This window comes from Psittacula echo (genome assembly GCF_963264785.1).
Source record: "Psittacula echo genome assembly, chromosome: 3".
NCBI classification, from domain to species: Eukaryota; Metazoa; Chordata; class Aves; order Psittaciformes; family Psittacidae; genus Psittacula; species Psittacula echo.
The window spans coordinates 31,800,234-31,814,102 of NC_137736.1; the positions used below are offsets into that span (position 1 = coordinate 31,800,234).

At 37.3% G+C, this 13,869-nt stretch overlaps 1 protein-coding gene across 1 annotated transcript in view; it reads left to right on the top strand.

Annotated features, from left to right (window-relative positions):
• The window catches only part of SIM2 (SIM bHLH transcription factor 2), a gene marked incomplete at its 3' end in the record, with an annotated part of 59,503 nt that overhangs the window by 11,425 nt on the left and 34,209 nt on the right, over positions 1 to 13,869 (top strand). The window contains exons 3-4 of the mRNA XM_080614038.1: positions 2,087 to 2,176; positions 9,442 to 9,550. Coding sequence (XP_080470164.1) covers positions 2,087 to 2,176; positions 9,442 to 9,550 — 199 coding nt within the window. The remainder of the gene's footprint in view (positions 1 to 2,086; positions 2,177 to 9,441; positions 9,551 to 13,869) is intronic.

The window sequence follows — 13,869 nt, forward strand, 5'->3', positions numbered from 1 at the left end:
TTTAAAGACCTAGTAAACTGCAATCGTTTAACGGCGGTTTTTATTGTGGGAGGTTAATTCCTGGTCACAGAGGTGGAGCTGTTGTAGCCGCTCACTCTGCTGGGGATATAAACCTCAGCACAAGCCTCGTTCGGTTTCTGTGTCAGTTCCTCCCTCCCCAAGTTCGAGCAAGCCGCCAGCACCGGCGGAGGTGAAAAGGCGGCAAGGTCGGCTAATAGATGGGACCTCGCTGTGCGAGGTCCTCTGACATTTGAAACTAGTTGTTACCGAAGCCCTGCAAAATATCACCCCTTCTCCTGCGATTTCGTCAGCGTGATGTGAAGCATGAGTTACTGACCACATAAAGTCCATGGAAATCGATAAAGTTCAAAGTTACCTCATGTGGAGGTATTCAGAGCCTTGAAAATGTTGTTCTAAGTGGCTGGTGTCCTGCCAGACATTTCAGAATCACTAGTATACCTAGAAAATACAAATCTAGTTATACCATAACTGTTGTCACACTTGCTCCTCCTCCCTGTCAGCTATTTCACATTTTGCCTGGCATTAGATGAACTTCTGTAACATTATATGCTAATCACCTGTAATACTCATTTTACAGTTCAGTTATTTCTGAATTATGAATGCTTCACATTTTAATAAACCCATATTTGCCATAAACTTCTTTTAAAGGTTTTTAGAATGAAACCTTGCATGCAAAGTTTCAGCTTCAATATGCTTTCCTGCATAGGCAAGTTAGAGACCTACTGCACCATATAATGCAGTAATGGAAGCATTGACATGGTTTTAGTTATGATACTGGGTAGCACAATTGTGAAATGACTGTTTAAAAGCGAAGTTATGGCTAAGGGTGCAATAATTTATTTCCCATTATAATACTTCTTCAAAATTTAATTTATGGTCAGAAAAAAAAAAAAAAGTAAAAAAAAAAAAAAAGTAAAAGCAAGGAGTAATCTGGTTTCAATTACATGCTGTACAATTGTTAGTAGGCCAGAGAATAATTTGGAATATTTTCTTATTGGGGCAGCACTGTAAGAGCATGAAGCATACAGGATTTTATTGCTTCTCTCCTGATTCAGTAACTTAAAAGATGTATTAAAATAGGCATTTGTTTTATCTGTGTACTGTAAAAATGATTTTTTTCTTCCAAATAAATTTTCCAATGATATTCATATGTATGTCAATCAGAGCTTCTTAAACTGGTTAGTGGTAATGGATACTTTTTGACTGAGGCTGTAAGGTACTTCCAAAAAAATGCCTCAAATTGGGCACTGAAAAATCAAGGTACCCTCAAACTGATAATTTATATGTCCAAATCATGGTCAGTTTTGCCTAACCTGTACTATTTGCATCCTATTATTTTTCTTGTATGGATCATATAAGACTAAATTAAACTTCAGTTTTTACTCATATAAGTAATAATCACTTTCCAGTCAATATCTCATCAATAAGAATTAGTAGGATTTGATCTCAAGTCTGCATTGTGTGTTACCTATTTTTGGTCCAGATTCACAAAGTATATGGATATAGCTTAATGAGCTATAAATCTCTCTTCAAGTGTGATAAAGTTTTGAATGCTGATTTATTTTACTTTCTTTTTCTAAGTTCACCTAGTTACATAGCAGATAGCCCTCTGTTCAGAGAGACATTATTGAAAATACAGTCAAAGAAATTTAAAGCATTGCTCACAGTATCATTAAATATTGCAAATAGTGGTAAGCTGTGTCTGCCAATTATACCATAAAAACCAGCTTGTGTAGTACTAGATTTTCCCCTAAGTACCACATAGCTCAGGATTTGTGCTAAGTACTAAAATAACTAGAATCAACAGGAGAATGTTAACATAAAGTGAAGCAGTAAAGCTAGCATCTGTAGGGGGAATGAATTGGGTTTTACAATGTGTGCATGTGTCACAGCGTTTGTAGGAACAGCATCAGATAAAGGTTTCTGTTCCTTAAATTTTGCTGCTATTTGCTGCTGTTGAAGTTGGATGGCAATCTCCCTCCAAAAGACTTAAAAAACTTTTTTCACTGTAAATGGTTTAAACAGAGTGTTTGTTTTTTAACCTACATCTTTATCATTCTTTCAGACTTTAGATGGCTTTGTTTTTGTGGTAGCATCAGATGGCAAAATAATGTACATCTCAGAAACAGCATCTGTACATCTTGGCTTGTCTCAGGTATGAGTGATTTATTCTGTCCATCTATTAAATACAGATATTAGATTTGGAACCTAACACTGGTATGCTGTTATGTATATAATGACATTGTTTTCTAGGTATATTTGAAGGTTCAACTTTATTCTCTGACAAATGGCATTACTTAAATATTCAAGTTTCCTTTACTTACAGCCACATCATGACTGTCTTTATATCTTTTCTTGTTCATTGTATTTTACTCCTCATTACCTTTAAGAAGGGTAAAATAATATGATACTGCAAATTGCAGATATATACAGAGCTTGAAACCCAAACCTATTGCCTGCATGGTAATGCTATACGTTTGAAATAAAGTTTAGAATTCAAGTCTATATGTTTTAAATTGTGTAAGATATTGAGACTTGCTATGAAATAGAGAGGAAATCTGATGTGGAACATGAGTTTTATGGTAAATGTGCTTTAGGAGAAAAAGAAAAGGGGGGCAGATTTATGAGTGTTCACATGGAATTCAGGGTAGTTTTTCCTGAGTTTTTCCAGCTCAGTGGTCTTTTCAGTAAAGCGTTTTATATGGTTGTGATAGAACTCATAAAACTCGGTTTACTACTGTTCTGCACAAGAAGTATAAGGGGGTTTTATTGTGGTTTTTTTTTTTTTTTTTCTTTTTTTTCTTAGAAGAACATTTCTAATTTTTGCCTTTTTGGGATAAGCACAAGGGCAAATAGCTTGAATTTATTGCAGAGTGCAAGTTTCCATACCTTTTTGTGTAAACATATTGCACAAATTCATTGGTAGCACCTGACAGAAAGCTTGCCAAAGTCCAATAGAAAAATTCCTAAATAACTTCACTGGGCCCTGGATGGGACTTGCATGAAACAAAAATGTTTCTTCAGAATCCATTGTATCTCAAACACTTCCCAAAAATAAAGTGAAGTAAAGACTTAAAAGCAGAGGGAATAAAGTGATGAGAGAGCAGGATGTTCTGAAAATGTCGGGGGAATATGCCTTGTGGCTCTTCAATAAAGAGAAGGGTCTGATTTGTGGAGATTATACGTGTATTTCAACTTTGGTAGTAACTAATAGTTTTCTGGTTTAGAAAAACTGTGAAGTTCTTTGGGTGTGTTTGTAATAGTGCTATTAGAATTAGTACCTGTGAGAAAAAATAGAACTCTAAATAGCTAGAAAATGCAAGTATGTAATCAGAAACACTACTTCTAATGGAAAATAAAGTCCCTGTTTTTGTAATCTCTTACAGAAAAAGTAATTTTGGGAACTGGTATTCTATGTAGCTACTTTTTTTTTCTGTCAACTTTCAAAAAATGTGTCCAGGGAACATTCTTAGTTCAAGCAGTTTGCTCAGTTGAGTCTGTTACAGTATAGTATTAGTTGTTTCATAACATTTAATGCATGTTCAAATTACTTTGAATATTGCTTTGTCTTGGATCAAACTGTCCTGGAGAATGGCTGTATTTTCTACTCTGAATCGATATCCTTATTAACAGTTCTTCTCACCCTAACTTTTTGAAAAGATCCACCACGCTGCTGACTGCTAGAACAGATTAATTTAGTCAGTAGAATTGTTCCAAAGCACCGAGCGCTCCCACCTGTCCTTGCTGAAGTAGATTCTCATTGTCCCATGCTGCTTGCTGTTTGAAGAAGTGTTAACTGATCTTCCAGGTTTTGTTCAGAAATTGTTTCTTTCTTTTCTTTCCTTTTGAGGAACATCAGATCATCAGATCTTGTGGGTCTCAGTATTATCCACTGATTTGGTAAAATTAAAGAACTATGGGATCAGTAGGGCACTAAAAAGACTTTGCTACATACAAGGGGAGGGGACTGAAAGCATCATACAGGCTTTAGTCATACTTAGCCCTCACGCACAGACTGAATTCCATGTGCATTGCATATGTAAATACCTATAAACCCTCAGTGCAAGAGGTGCCGGAAATTAGAGTATTTGGTCATATTGCTTATTGAAGTTTCATAAGCAAAATCACAAATACTTTACTTTAGTGGAGATTTGTAAATGAATGGGCTGTATCATTGAACTCCCCAGACGGCTATAGATCAGAGAGGACAGAGGGATGTTACATTTGAGGGCATGTTTTAGACTCTCAAAACACTAAGTTCTCCATCAGTTTCACAGCACATAGTTTTTTATTTATAAATACAAAATCCCAGCTAAACAAGGCAGTGGGGGTTTTTTCCTCCCTCTTTCCTCATACTGTTTAAGCATCTTATCTCTTTTTGCTATGTCTCAATGTTCTATTTTTGAAGGGACAATTTGACTTTAAATAGTACTAGCATTAATACTAGGCTACTCCTATGTACTAGGATATTAATACATTAACACTAGGATATTCCTGTAAGCTTCCCAGGGCTCTAAATGAGTTCTTGTTCCTACTTCTCTGGAAATCACTGGGAGTTTTGCCACTGCCATCAGCAAGAATGGTATTGGTCTGTAGAAGCAAATTCTACAAGCCTCTCTCACCAAGTCATAATCCCACACTATATTCTCAACAAGTGCTCTCATAGAGCTCCAGCCAATACAAGCTGAGACCAGAGTGATGATGATTGTAGAAAATCTTTCAGGGTGTGCATAGAAAGGCCCTTTTATTAAGTAATTTGACAATTAACTAGTCCACAAACCAATTTCCAGTTAAAGTGCAATATGTTTAAAAATATATATTTAAACTAAATTAAAAAAAAAAACATTTAAAAATATTTTGCAGGATATTCTTGGAGACCTACTACAGTAGCCTTTATCTTCTAGTTGATCTTGAGTTTAACTTCAGCAAAAAGAAATTAGAGCTTCTGAATAACCCTTCACTGGCTGGTGTAGTTAAGCTAGTTTAAAATTCAAAACCAACATTAAGGGTTGTTTTTCAGCACTGCTTTACTCATTTCTGTCTGCAGCATCAGAGAATCAGAAGCAATACTTCTGACTAGGCTGCATCTTTACTTGTGGACCTATCACTCTATTTGTGGCTTGGATTTTGATCTGCCTTTGCTCTCAGTTGTAATGATAAATATTGTAAATAGTGATAGTTAGGACCCCCTCCTCCATCAAATTTTGATTGGCCTCAAACTAGTGTTGAACTGACTTATACTAGCGGAGAGAGCCAACTCCTTCTCTGTTTTTTTTTGTTGGTTTTTTTTTTTTTTTCATGGATAACAAATAGGTTCAAATTCCCCAAATATTTTTTTCCCTTATGGTCCAAAGACACAGAATGGAGATGAAAATCCTCTTAGGAAACAATGGTGAAAGATACACACATATATGCCTATATATATATTTGATTTTGAAATTCTGAAACTTATTCCAGCCATTTTCTGGGTCCATGAGTGAGCCAAGCTTATCTTTGACTTTTGATAAGTATTGAAATATTTAACCACAAACATCTGAACTTTTCAAAAGTTTATTTTTCTTTCATCAAGTAAGTATATGAAAGGCAAAATATGTAATTATTTGCTCTAGAATCCATCTACTTGGTCCCCTATGTTTATTATGAATCACTTCTTGGCAGGAAAAAATGTGCAGCTGAGTTACACATAAAAAACCTCTTAGTAGGAAACAGCGATATTTGGTAGTAAGCAGGTATTTACAGATATTAAAAAGCTGCATCAAGGAAGCTGGTTTAATAAGCCTGAGGTTTATGAATTCAACCATATAATTTATTTTTGTAAGTTTTCAGTGTTTCATTGTAGGCTTTAAAAGAGCTTGCATGCACTATGTGTAGCAGGAGACTGTGGTCAGCTTCAAAATTATGTGTACATATTTTGGTTATTTGATTCTTACGTAGCCCCCATCTCTTAGCTGGCGGCTTTATGTTTCCACTCACATTTTTACGGTCAATTTTGGTTTCAGTGTTGTATGTTCACCGCCTGCTGATTTTGCTGGGGTTGCAAATGCATACATCAGAGTAGAAAATATTCCTATGTGTGTAATGAGAAAAACTAGTCATTAGTTTAACAAAGCACTTTAGTTCTGAAATTTAGGTATAAGCCCTAGAAACAAATTACAGTTTGGATAAAACTGTGACCTTGACAGTCCTGTGAATCCTGTGAACTTCCTGTATTTCTGGAAGTAGTCGTTTTGAAATAGGTAGTGACTTTTGGAAAAGCAAGAGAGACCCACGAATTATACCTTGTAAGAGAGTAGATGCACATTGATGTGGTTACGAATATGCTCAGTAACATCAGAGATGCAGCAAGATCTTTTGGATTACTAGAGTTGATGCTGCTAGTCAGGTGGTAGTCTGGCTGGTGTTGCTTTTGTAAGAAATGCCTTGCATTGAAGGGAAAGGATTTTTTTATATAGCCACCCATGAATGTTTGTGGTTTTTTTTGAAGCTGTATTCTGTGATACAATTGTTTTAATTTCAAAGACAAAACATACTCTTCAGCAAAATCACTATTAGTCAAAGACAAAATAATAAGAACAGGGTCACAAATGATACTCCTTTTGGTTTGAAATTTGACCACACTGTTACTTTTTTTTTAATGATAATTTTTTTCACAGAATCATAGAATAGTTAGGGTTGGAAAGGACCTTAAGATCATCTAGTTCCAACCCCCCTGCCATGAGCAGGGACACCTCACACTAAACCATGTCATCCAAGGCTCTGTTCAGCCTAGCCTTGAACAGCACCAGGGATGGAGCATTCACAACCTCCCTGGGCAACCCATTCCAGTGCCTCACCATCCTCACAGTAAAGAACTTCTTCCTTATATCCAATCTAAACTTCCCCTGTTTAAGTTGAACCCATTACCCCTTGTCTGACCACTACAGTCCCTAATTAAGAGTCCCTCCCCAGCACCCTTATAGGCCTCTTTCAGACACTGGAAGGCTGCTATGAGGTCTCCACGCAGCCTTCTCTTCGCCAGGATGAACAGCCCCAACTTTCTCAGCCTGTCTTCATACGGGAGGTGCTCCAGTCCCCTGATCATCCTCGTGGCCCTCCTCTGGACTTGTTGCAACAGTTCCATGTCCTTTTTATGTTGAGGACACCAGAACTGCACACAATACTCCAAGTGAGGTCTCGCAAGAGCAGAGGGGCAGGATCACCTCCTTCGACCTGCTGGTCATGCTCCTTTTGATGCAGCCCAGGATATGGCTGGTTTCTGGGCTGTGAGCGCACACTGAAGCTGGCTCATGTTTATTTTCTCATTGACCGACACCCCCAAGTCCTTCTCTGCAGGGCTGCTCTGAATCTTTTCTCTGCCCAACCTGTAGCTGTGCCTGGGATTGCTCTGACCCAGGTGTAGGACCTTGCATTTGGCTTGGTTGAATTTCATGACACTGGCATCAGCCCACCTCACAAGTGTGTCAAGGTCCCTCTGGATGGCATTCCTTCCCTCCAGCATATCAACTGAACCAGACGTGTTCTGGTTTACCAAGCATCCAGGCCAATGAAATGCACATCACTGTAAGAATTGTTAGAAACTTTTTTTAATTTGGTTTATGTGTCTGTAGGTGATTATGATATTTATGGGGAGAACTATGAACATTCACAGCATGTTTTTCCCATGTTGTTAAAAACAAAAGCATTGAGAAGCATAACTCACAGTAAGATTATGTATTCTCCTTCCTCCCCCTCCAGTAAAGTTTGAATATGAAGTGTTACTATAACAGGTCCCCACCTGTTACAGTCCTGGAAAGGAACAGCCAGTGTTTTTTCAGGAGAACTTCTAAAGAAAATTATATAAATGAAGCAAAGTAGATAATCCTTCCCTTCCCTTCCCTTCCCTTCCCTTCCCTTCCCTTCCCTTCCCTTCCCTTCCCTTCCCTTCCCTTCCCTTCCCTTCCCTTCCCTTCCCTTCCCTTCCCTTCCCTTCCCTTCCCTTCCCTTCCCTTCCCTTCCCTTCCCTTCCCTTCCCTTCCCTTCCCTTCCCTTCCCTTCCCCCTTTCTTTTCTTTCCATCTTTCTTTATGTTTCTTCGCATCTTTGTCTCTTTTCTTTCCTTCTTTTTCTCTCCATCTCTCCATTCTGTTTTTTCCCCCTCATTCTCTCTCTCTGCCCCCCACTTCTGTCCCCCCTTATTTAGTGAAATTTTATTCTGGTTAGAATATCAAAACAGTGTTGGTGTTTTTGTTTTTGCAGGGAGGGGGTGTTGCAGAGAAGCAGTGGGGAATAGATGGCTAGAAAAAGAAAGTTAGTTTGCATAGTCTTGGGAAGAGACATTCCATGAATAATGCAGAAAATGGAACGATGAGAAATATTTTCGGAAAAGATTGCTTTGTGGGGTAGACAATTTCATTTATTCCAAAGAAAGGGCAACTCGCACATCTTAACAAATCAGTAGGATTGGCTGAGAATAATAGGTTAAATTACTTCACCTCTCAGCTGTCTCTGATCTTGGGGGCCCAAGGCACATCAGGCCACACTGAACAATGGGGCAGCCTGACACTAATTTAAAACACAGGCTCAAAGTATTGGTTCACTCCTTAAATCAATTACTGCATCTATCTGGAGACTTTTGTTGGTGAGTTTCATACGTGGCAAATAGAGTTAGCAAAAAAGACATACGGTGCACACTATTCATTTATTTTGTGTAACAGTTATTATGGGTATGACAGTGAGAAAGACAGAAATACATTGTTGTGCGAGCAAAGTTCAAGTGGGAAGAGGGAATACACAGATATTTAAGATAGATCTAGTCTTTACTGTGCATGTGCTCTTAAAGCAGCAAAGACTCAATCCAGTGCCCATGAAAATCTATGGAAGTCTGCCTTTTGAATTCACTGGCTACTGTTCTGAGCTCTTTGCACTACTGTGGATTGAGTGTGGTGGATCATCTTTGAAAAGACACAAAGGAATTGTGTGAGTCTAGTGGTTTGGCTCTGAAATCTCAGCTGCCAGCTGAATGCAGGTGATAGTCTCTGGGAACCTGTAGAAACTTATTTTTTTTTAAATGTCTGTCTTCTTAAGAAACATTAATACCATTCACAGAGATTTTATCCAATTTTGCAGCAATCTGAAATTTCTGCAGCTGCTCTAGTTTATCACTTCATTTGCCAGCTCTCTCTAATAGCATCTTTTCTGTATCTGGATCATCACCAGAAATTCCCACAGAAGCCCCTTTAATATTAGTTACTGCTGAAGAAGGAATTAATTTAGTGTAATGGGTATAATTAAGAGCACGGTTTTGGTACATTGAACTTACGTTTTAAAAATGGTGTGTAGTTACCCAGATGTGGTGTATGCAGGTTACTTAAAAATGCTTTTGGGATAGGAAAAAGAAAATTAGCCAGCTGCACTGCTTCACGTGTTAAATGTCTCTTCACAGGTGGAGCTTACTGGTAACAGCATTTATGAGTACATACATCCTTCCGATCACGATGAGATGACAGCTGTTCTTACTGCTCACCAGCCTCTTCATCCTCACCTCTTACAAGGTACTTGTGTGATCTGTGATCAAACTACCACTGAAAAACTAAAAGAAGTTATAACCCTAGGCTGAAATGTGACAAGTTCTTATTTATTCAGTATGAAGCTATGCACATGAATGGAGGAGGATCATGAACTTGAAACTGTGACCCAGGATTTTATTTTGTTGTACTAAAGGGAATAAGGTATCCTAGATTAAATGATGCTTTTCATGTCATGGACTCCATGCAGTTTTAAACAGGTTTTTAGATTTTGCTCAGTGATATTTTAGTCTCTTTTATTTTGTCATCATTGCTGAGGTTGCAGGAATGTTGCAATGGTCTAGCTGTGCACAGCTGGAGCTATGTGGTCTTAGAGGGAAAAAAACCCGTCTGGGAAACTGGGAAATAGGAAGACAGTTTTAATGTTTTAAACCCAGGACACTTTTAATGTTCTAAAAACAACTGTTTAATTTGAAGCTTGGACAAAAAGCCAGACCTAATACCCTCCACTGTAGGAAGAGCAAAAATGTGTTTTGTAAATGACCTAGACTTAGAAACTCCCCTAAAAAGTGATCTCTCCAGGAAAATAATGTCCTCTTGCCTTGATACTGGATCACTGATTCACCAAGCCTCTTCACACATCCTGTTCAGGTGCTGCAGATGATTCATCCACCTGTATCCATACAGTATGATGCTAAGCTGGGTGGAGTGTCAGGGAAGACAGCAGAACTCTAATTGATTATGTGAACGCCTGGATGAGACTGTCCACACTGGCTGTGCTCAGCTGCCACACATAAATATTAACATAACCCTTTGTGTATTACGTTGTTACTTCAGTGTTGTAACTACTATATAACTAACAAAAATATGCTCATCTTTGCACTAACTATTTCAGTAGCTTTTGTTTCCTTGGGCCAATTACTTTGAACTTTAAAATATCAAAAATTATCTGGCTCCCATCGTGTAAAATGTGCTTTCACATACATTTCATAATTGCTTAATCAGTTGGGGCTCACATCCTGCTAGTTTTTACTCGCCTTCTTAAGGCACATCTCCTAAAGATATGAAGAGCTTTGGGTTTGCACTACGGTTCTGTAACAGTTCTACACAAGAATCAGTTCTGGTGCCTGTGCATTTTCTATACCTTGTGATCTCACCACAGTCCTGACCACTGTGATTTTATCAGCGCAGAACCTTGTACCCTCTGCATGTGGGGAAGTTTATTGTGCCTGGAAGCAGACGTACTGCTCTGAGTGGTGTAAATGGTAGAATTATTTTAGGCTCCTTCTCTCTTCTTCCTCCCAACAACATCAGAGGTTGTCTTGTGTACCCTTGGTGTCTTGAGAACCAAACTCTTAATTTTCATGGACTTCTCTGATTGAAGTTGTTACTTGCTTGTTTCATAGTTTCCTCATTCCTCAGGCAGGGAGTTTGTTGGGTTTTTTAAATGCTAACTTTAAAGAAACCCAAACAAACCCAGCATTTTTTTTCCTTTTTCCTACCTTATTGATAAACAAAGGTGATGCTTCTGATATATATCTGTAACTTTTCATGCAGTTCTTCTGATATATACCCACTCTCTTATCAATGGCAATAGCCTTCTGTCTTTATTCCAATTTAAAAAAAAATTTAGTTGGATATTTTTTACAAATTTGAAGTCATTGGCCACTGATCAGAATTAATATTTCTGTGGCAAATGCACACAAGCTTGCAACTCTTCCTGTTCTCTGTTTACTGTCATGACTCTGGTTTACTAGAAGCAGTGAGATAGCACACTAGTACAGCAGTTCCAGAAGGCTTTAGGTTTTTTGTCCAGAGCTAGGAACTGCCTGTTTCTTCCTTATATTTGTATGTTTCTGGATGCTTATCTTGCCTGTTAGCGTTAGTTTTCTGAAACAGTCAGGTCTCTCTCATTTTAGCTACTTATGGTCAAATTTATTTCTTAACAAATTCTCATCAATGTGAAGAGTAATTTTGATCTGTTTGTGTCTGAAAAGACTTTTCAAACTGTTAAATTAAGTACTTGCAACTGTTTCAGTCTGAAGCTCTTCTGATGGTATAATTAGCCCAAGATATATGCCTCATTCTCTCTAGCTTTCTTTACCTCATTCTACATAGATGCTGTTTGTTATTAACATCAAACTCTGGTTTTTCAATAGTGCAAAGGTAAAAGAAAATTCGCTTTGAATTGAGATCCATTTACATATATTTTGTCTAAAATTTTGAGTAGCAGAGGAAATTGATAAAAAACTCAGAAGAATGGGATCTTATTTGGATTTCTAGACTTGGAGAAGATAAAGGAGTTAAGCTGAGTTCTGGTTTGTATAGGGATTATTTTATGTAAATCTGTTGTGTGTGTCTTCCTCACATGATGCATGGGTGTGTATGTTAAAATATCCAGAATCCATAGATGAATCATTTAAAATGAACAGTGACCAAATATTTATTTATATTTGTCTGCCCTGTGCCTTTTTTTTTCTTTTTCTTTTCTTTTTTTTTTCCTTTTTTTTTTTTCTTTTCAGCATATCCATTTTATATATATATCTGGAGGTATAAACTGAAACTACCTGGCCTGTGGAAATCAAAGCAGGTTTCCCATTTTTCTTCAGTTAAGCCCTGAAATCTATTTAACAGGAATGAAGCAACTTCTGTCTGTATCTTCATAGGTATTTTGAATATTTAAATAAAACACGGAGTTCTACAAATAACTTAGGACCGAGGGAAGTTGAATGAAAGTGGCTTTTTTTTTTTTTTTAAATAAAAAGGAAAACAGACTTCTTAAAGAGCTTTTTTTGTCATTTTTATCTCTTTTAATATTTTAAACCACATATAAATCATCAAGTCAGTGGGTCTAATAAAAACTTTCCTTTTATAACTTTGTTGTGTTATAGATCTCTGCAATCTGTGCTATTACTCAGGAGTTAAATGAATACTGCCCTGAGGACACAGACATTTATAACACAAATTTACAGCTTGGCTCATGCAACTTTACTTGCTCAAGTTGGGTTCTCAGCTAATTCTCAGATATGTATGCACATTTTTAGGTCAGTTGCTATTTCAGCAGTTGTTGCTAGATAAGATCTGTTATGATAGAAATAGAATCACAAACATGAACATACATATCTATACTTTGTGATATTCTGTTACTGGTACTGAGTAACCCAGAGTACAGGTTATTTACCCTCCAGGTTTACAGTCTTAGTAAAGTTTGATGTTGTACCTTTATTGATTTTTTCATTTGCTTTTAATCTTCCTCATTGTCCTTCATTATTCTCTTCAAACCTTCCCTTGTAGTCCAGTGCTTCATCAGTTCCATAGAAGCTTTCCTGAAAGACCAAACCTGAAAGCCATGAGAAAGGTAGAAGTCTTGCAGCTGCTGAGCTCTAGAAATCTTACTTGTCTGAGTTTTATTTCTCAGGGAAATGCAAATTATTGCTCACTGCATAAAATCAGACGTAGCATGGGTTTCTCTGTTTTCATTCAGATAACTGAGCCTCAGAAATGATGCATTAGTTTAAAAGGCAAAAGTCTTCTTAAACTATAGCTTTTATTAATTCTTTTTTCACATTTGCCTTGGACATCCTAATGTTTCAGGTAAAGCAAGGCACATCTTCAAGCACAGAGAGTAGATACTTTCTTTCTTTTTTTTTTCCTAAGGACAGTAAACATTCCTGAGTAATCATATGCTGTCAGACTTCATAGCAATATTAAATGCAATAGAATTCGGGAAAATGAATGTTGGTGAATTGGCTGTTGAGTCATCACTCTTTAGATAATGCTGAGAAGCATTTAAAAGTCATAAAGTGCAAACAGCTTGGTGTGAGTTCATGTTGTGAAGCTGTGGCAAAAGGCGGAATAGGAAATCCTTGGGCATAAAACCAGGGAAATAGTGAGGAGGAATAACAAAGATGAGTAATTGTAATTTTGAATGGAATGAATAATAGTATTAGTGAAATGGATACTGGGTTTTTCTGTATGATTCTGTTGTCCACTTTAAAAAAAGAAAAGACAAGTTAGAGAAAGTACAGAAGAGAGCCACAAAAATGACTGAAGGACTGGAAAGGCTTGTAAGGAGAGATGAAAGAACACCATCTGTTTGGCTTATCAAAAAGAAGATTGGGAGGTGACTTGATTACTGTTTATGCATACTTCCGAGGGAAGAAAATACTGGGAACTAAAGGACTGTTTCAGAAGAAAAAACATATCAAGGGCCAATGTCTGTGAACTGAAGCCACAAAAGCTCAAATTAGAATAATATACGCATTTATAACTAGGAGTTTGATTAACCACAGGAACAAAATACTGAAGGAAGCAATGGTTTCTTCCTCTTTTGATGTCTTCAGATC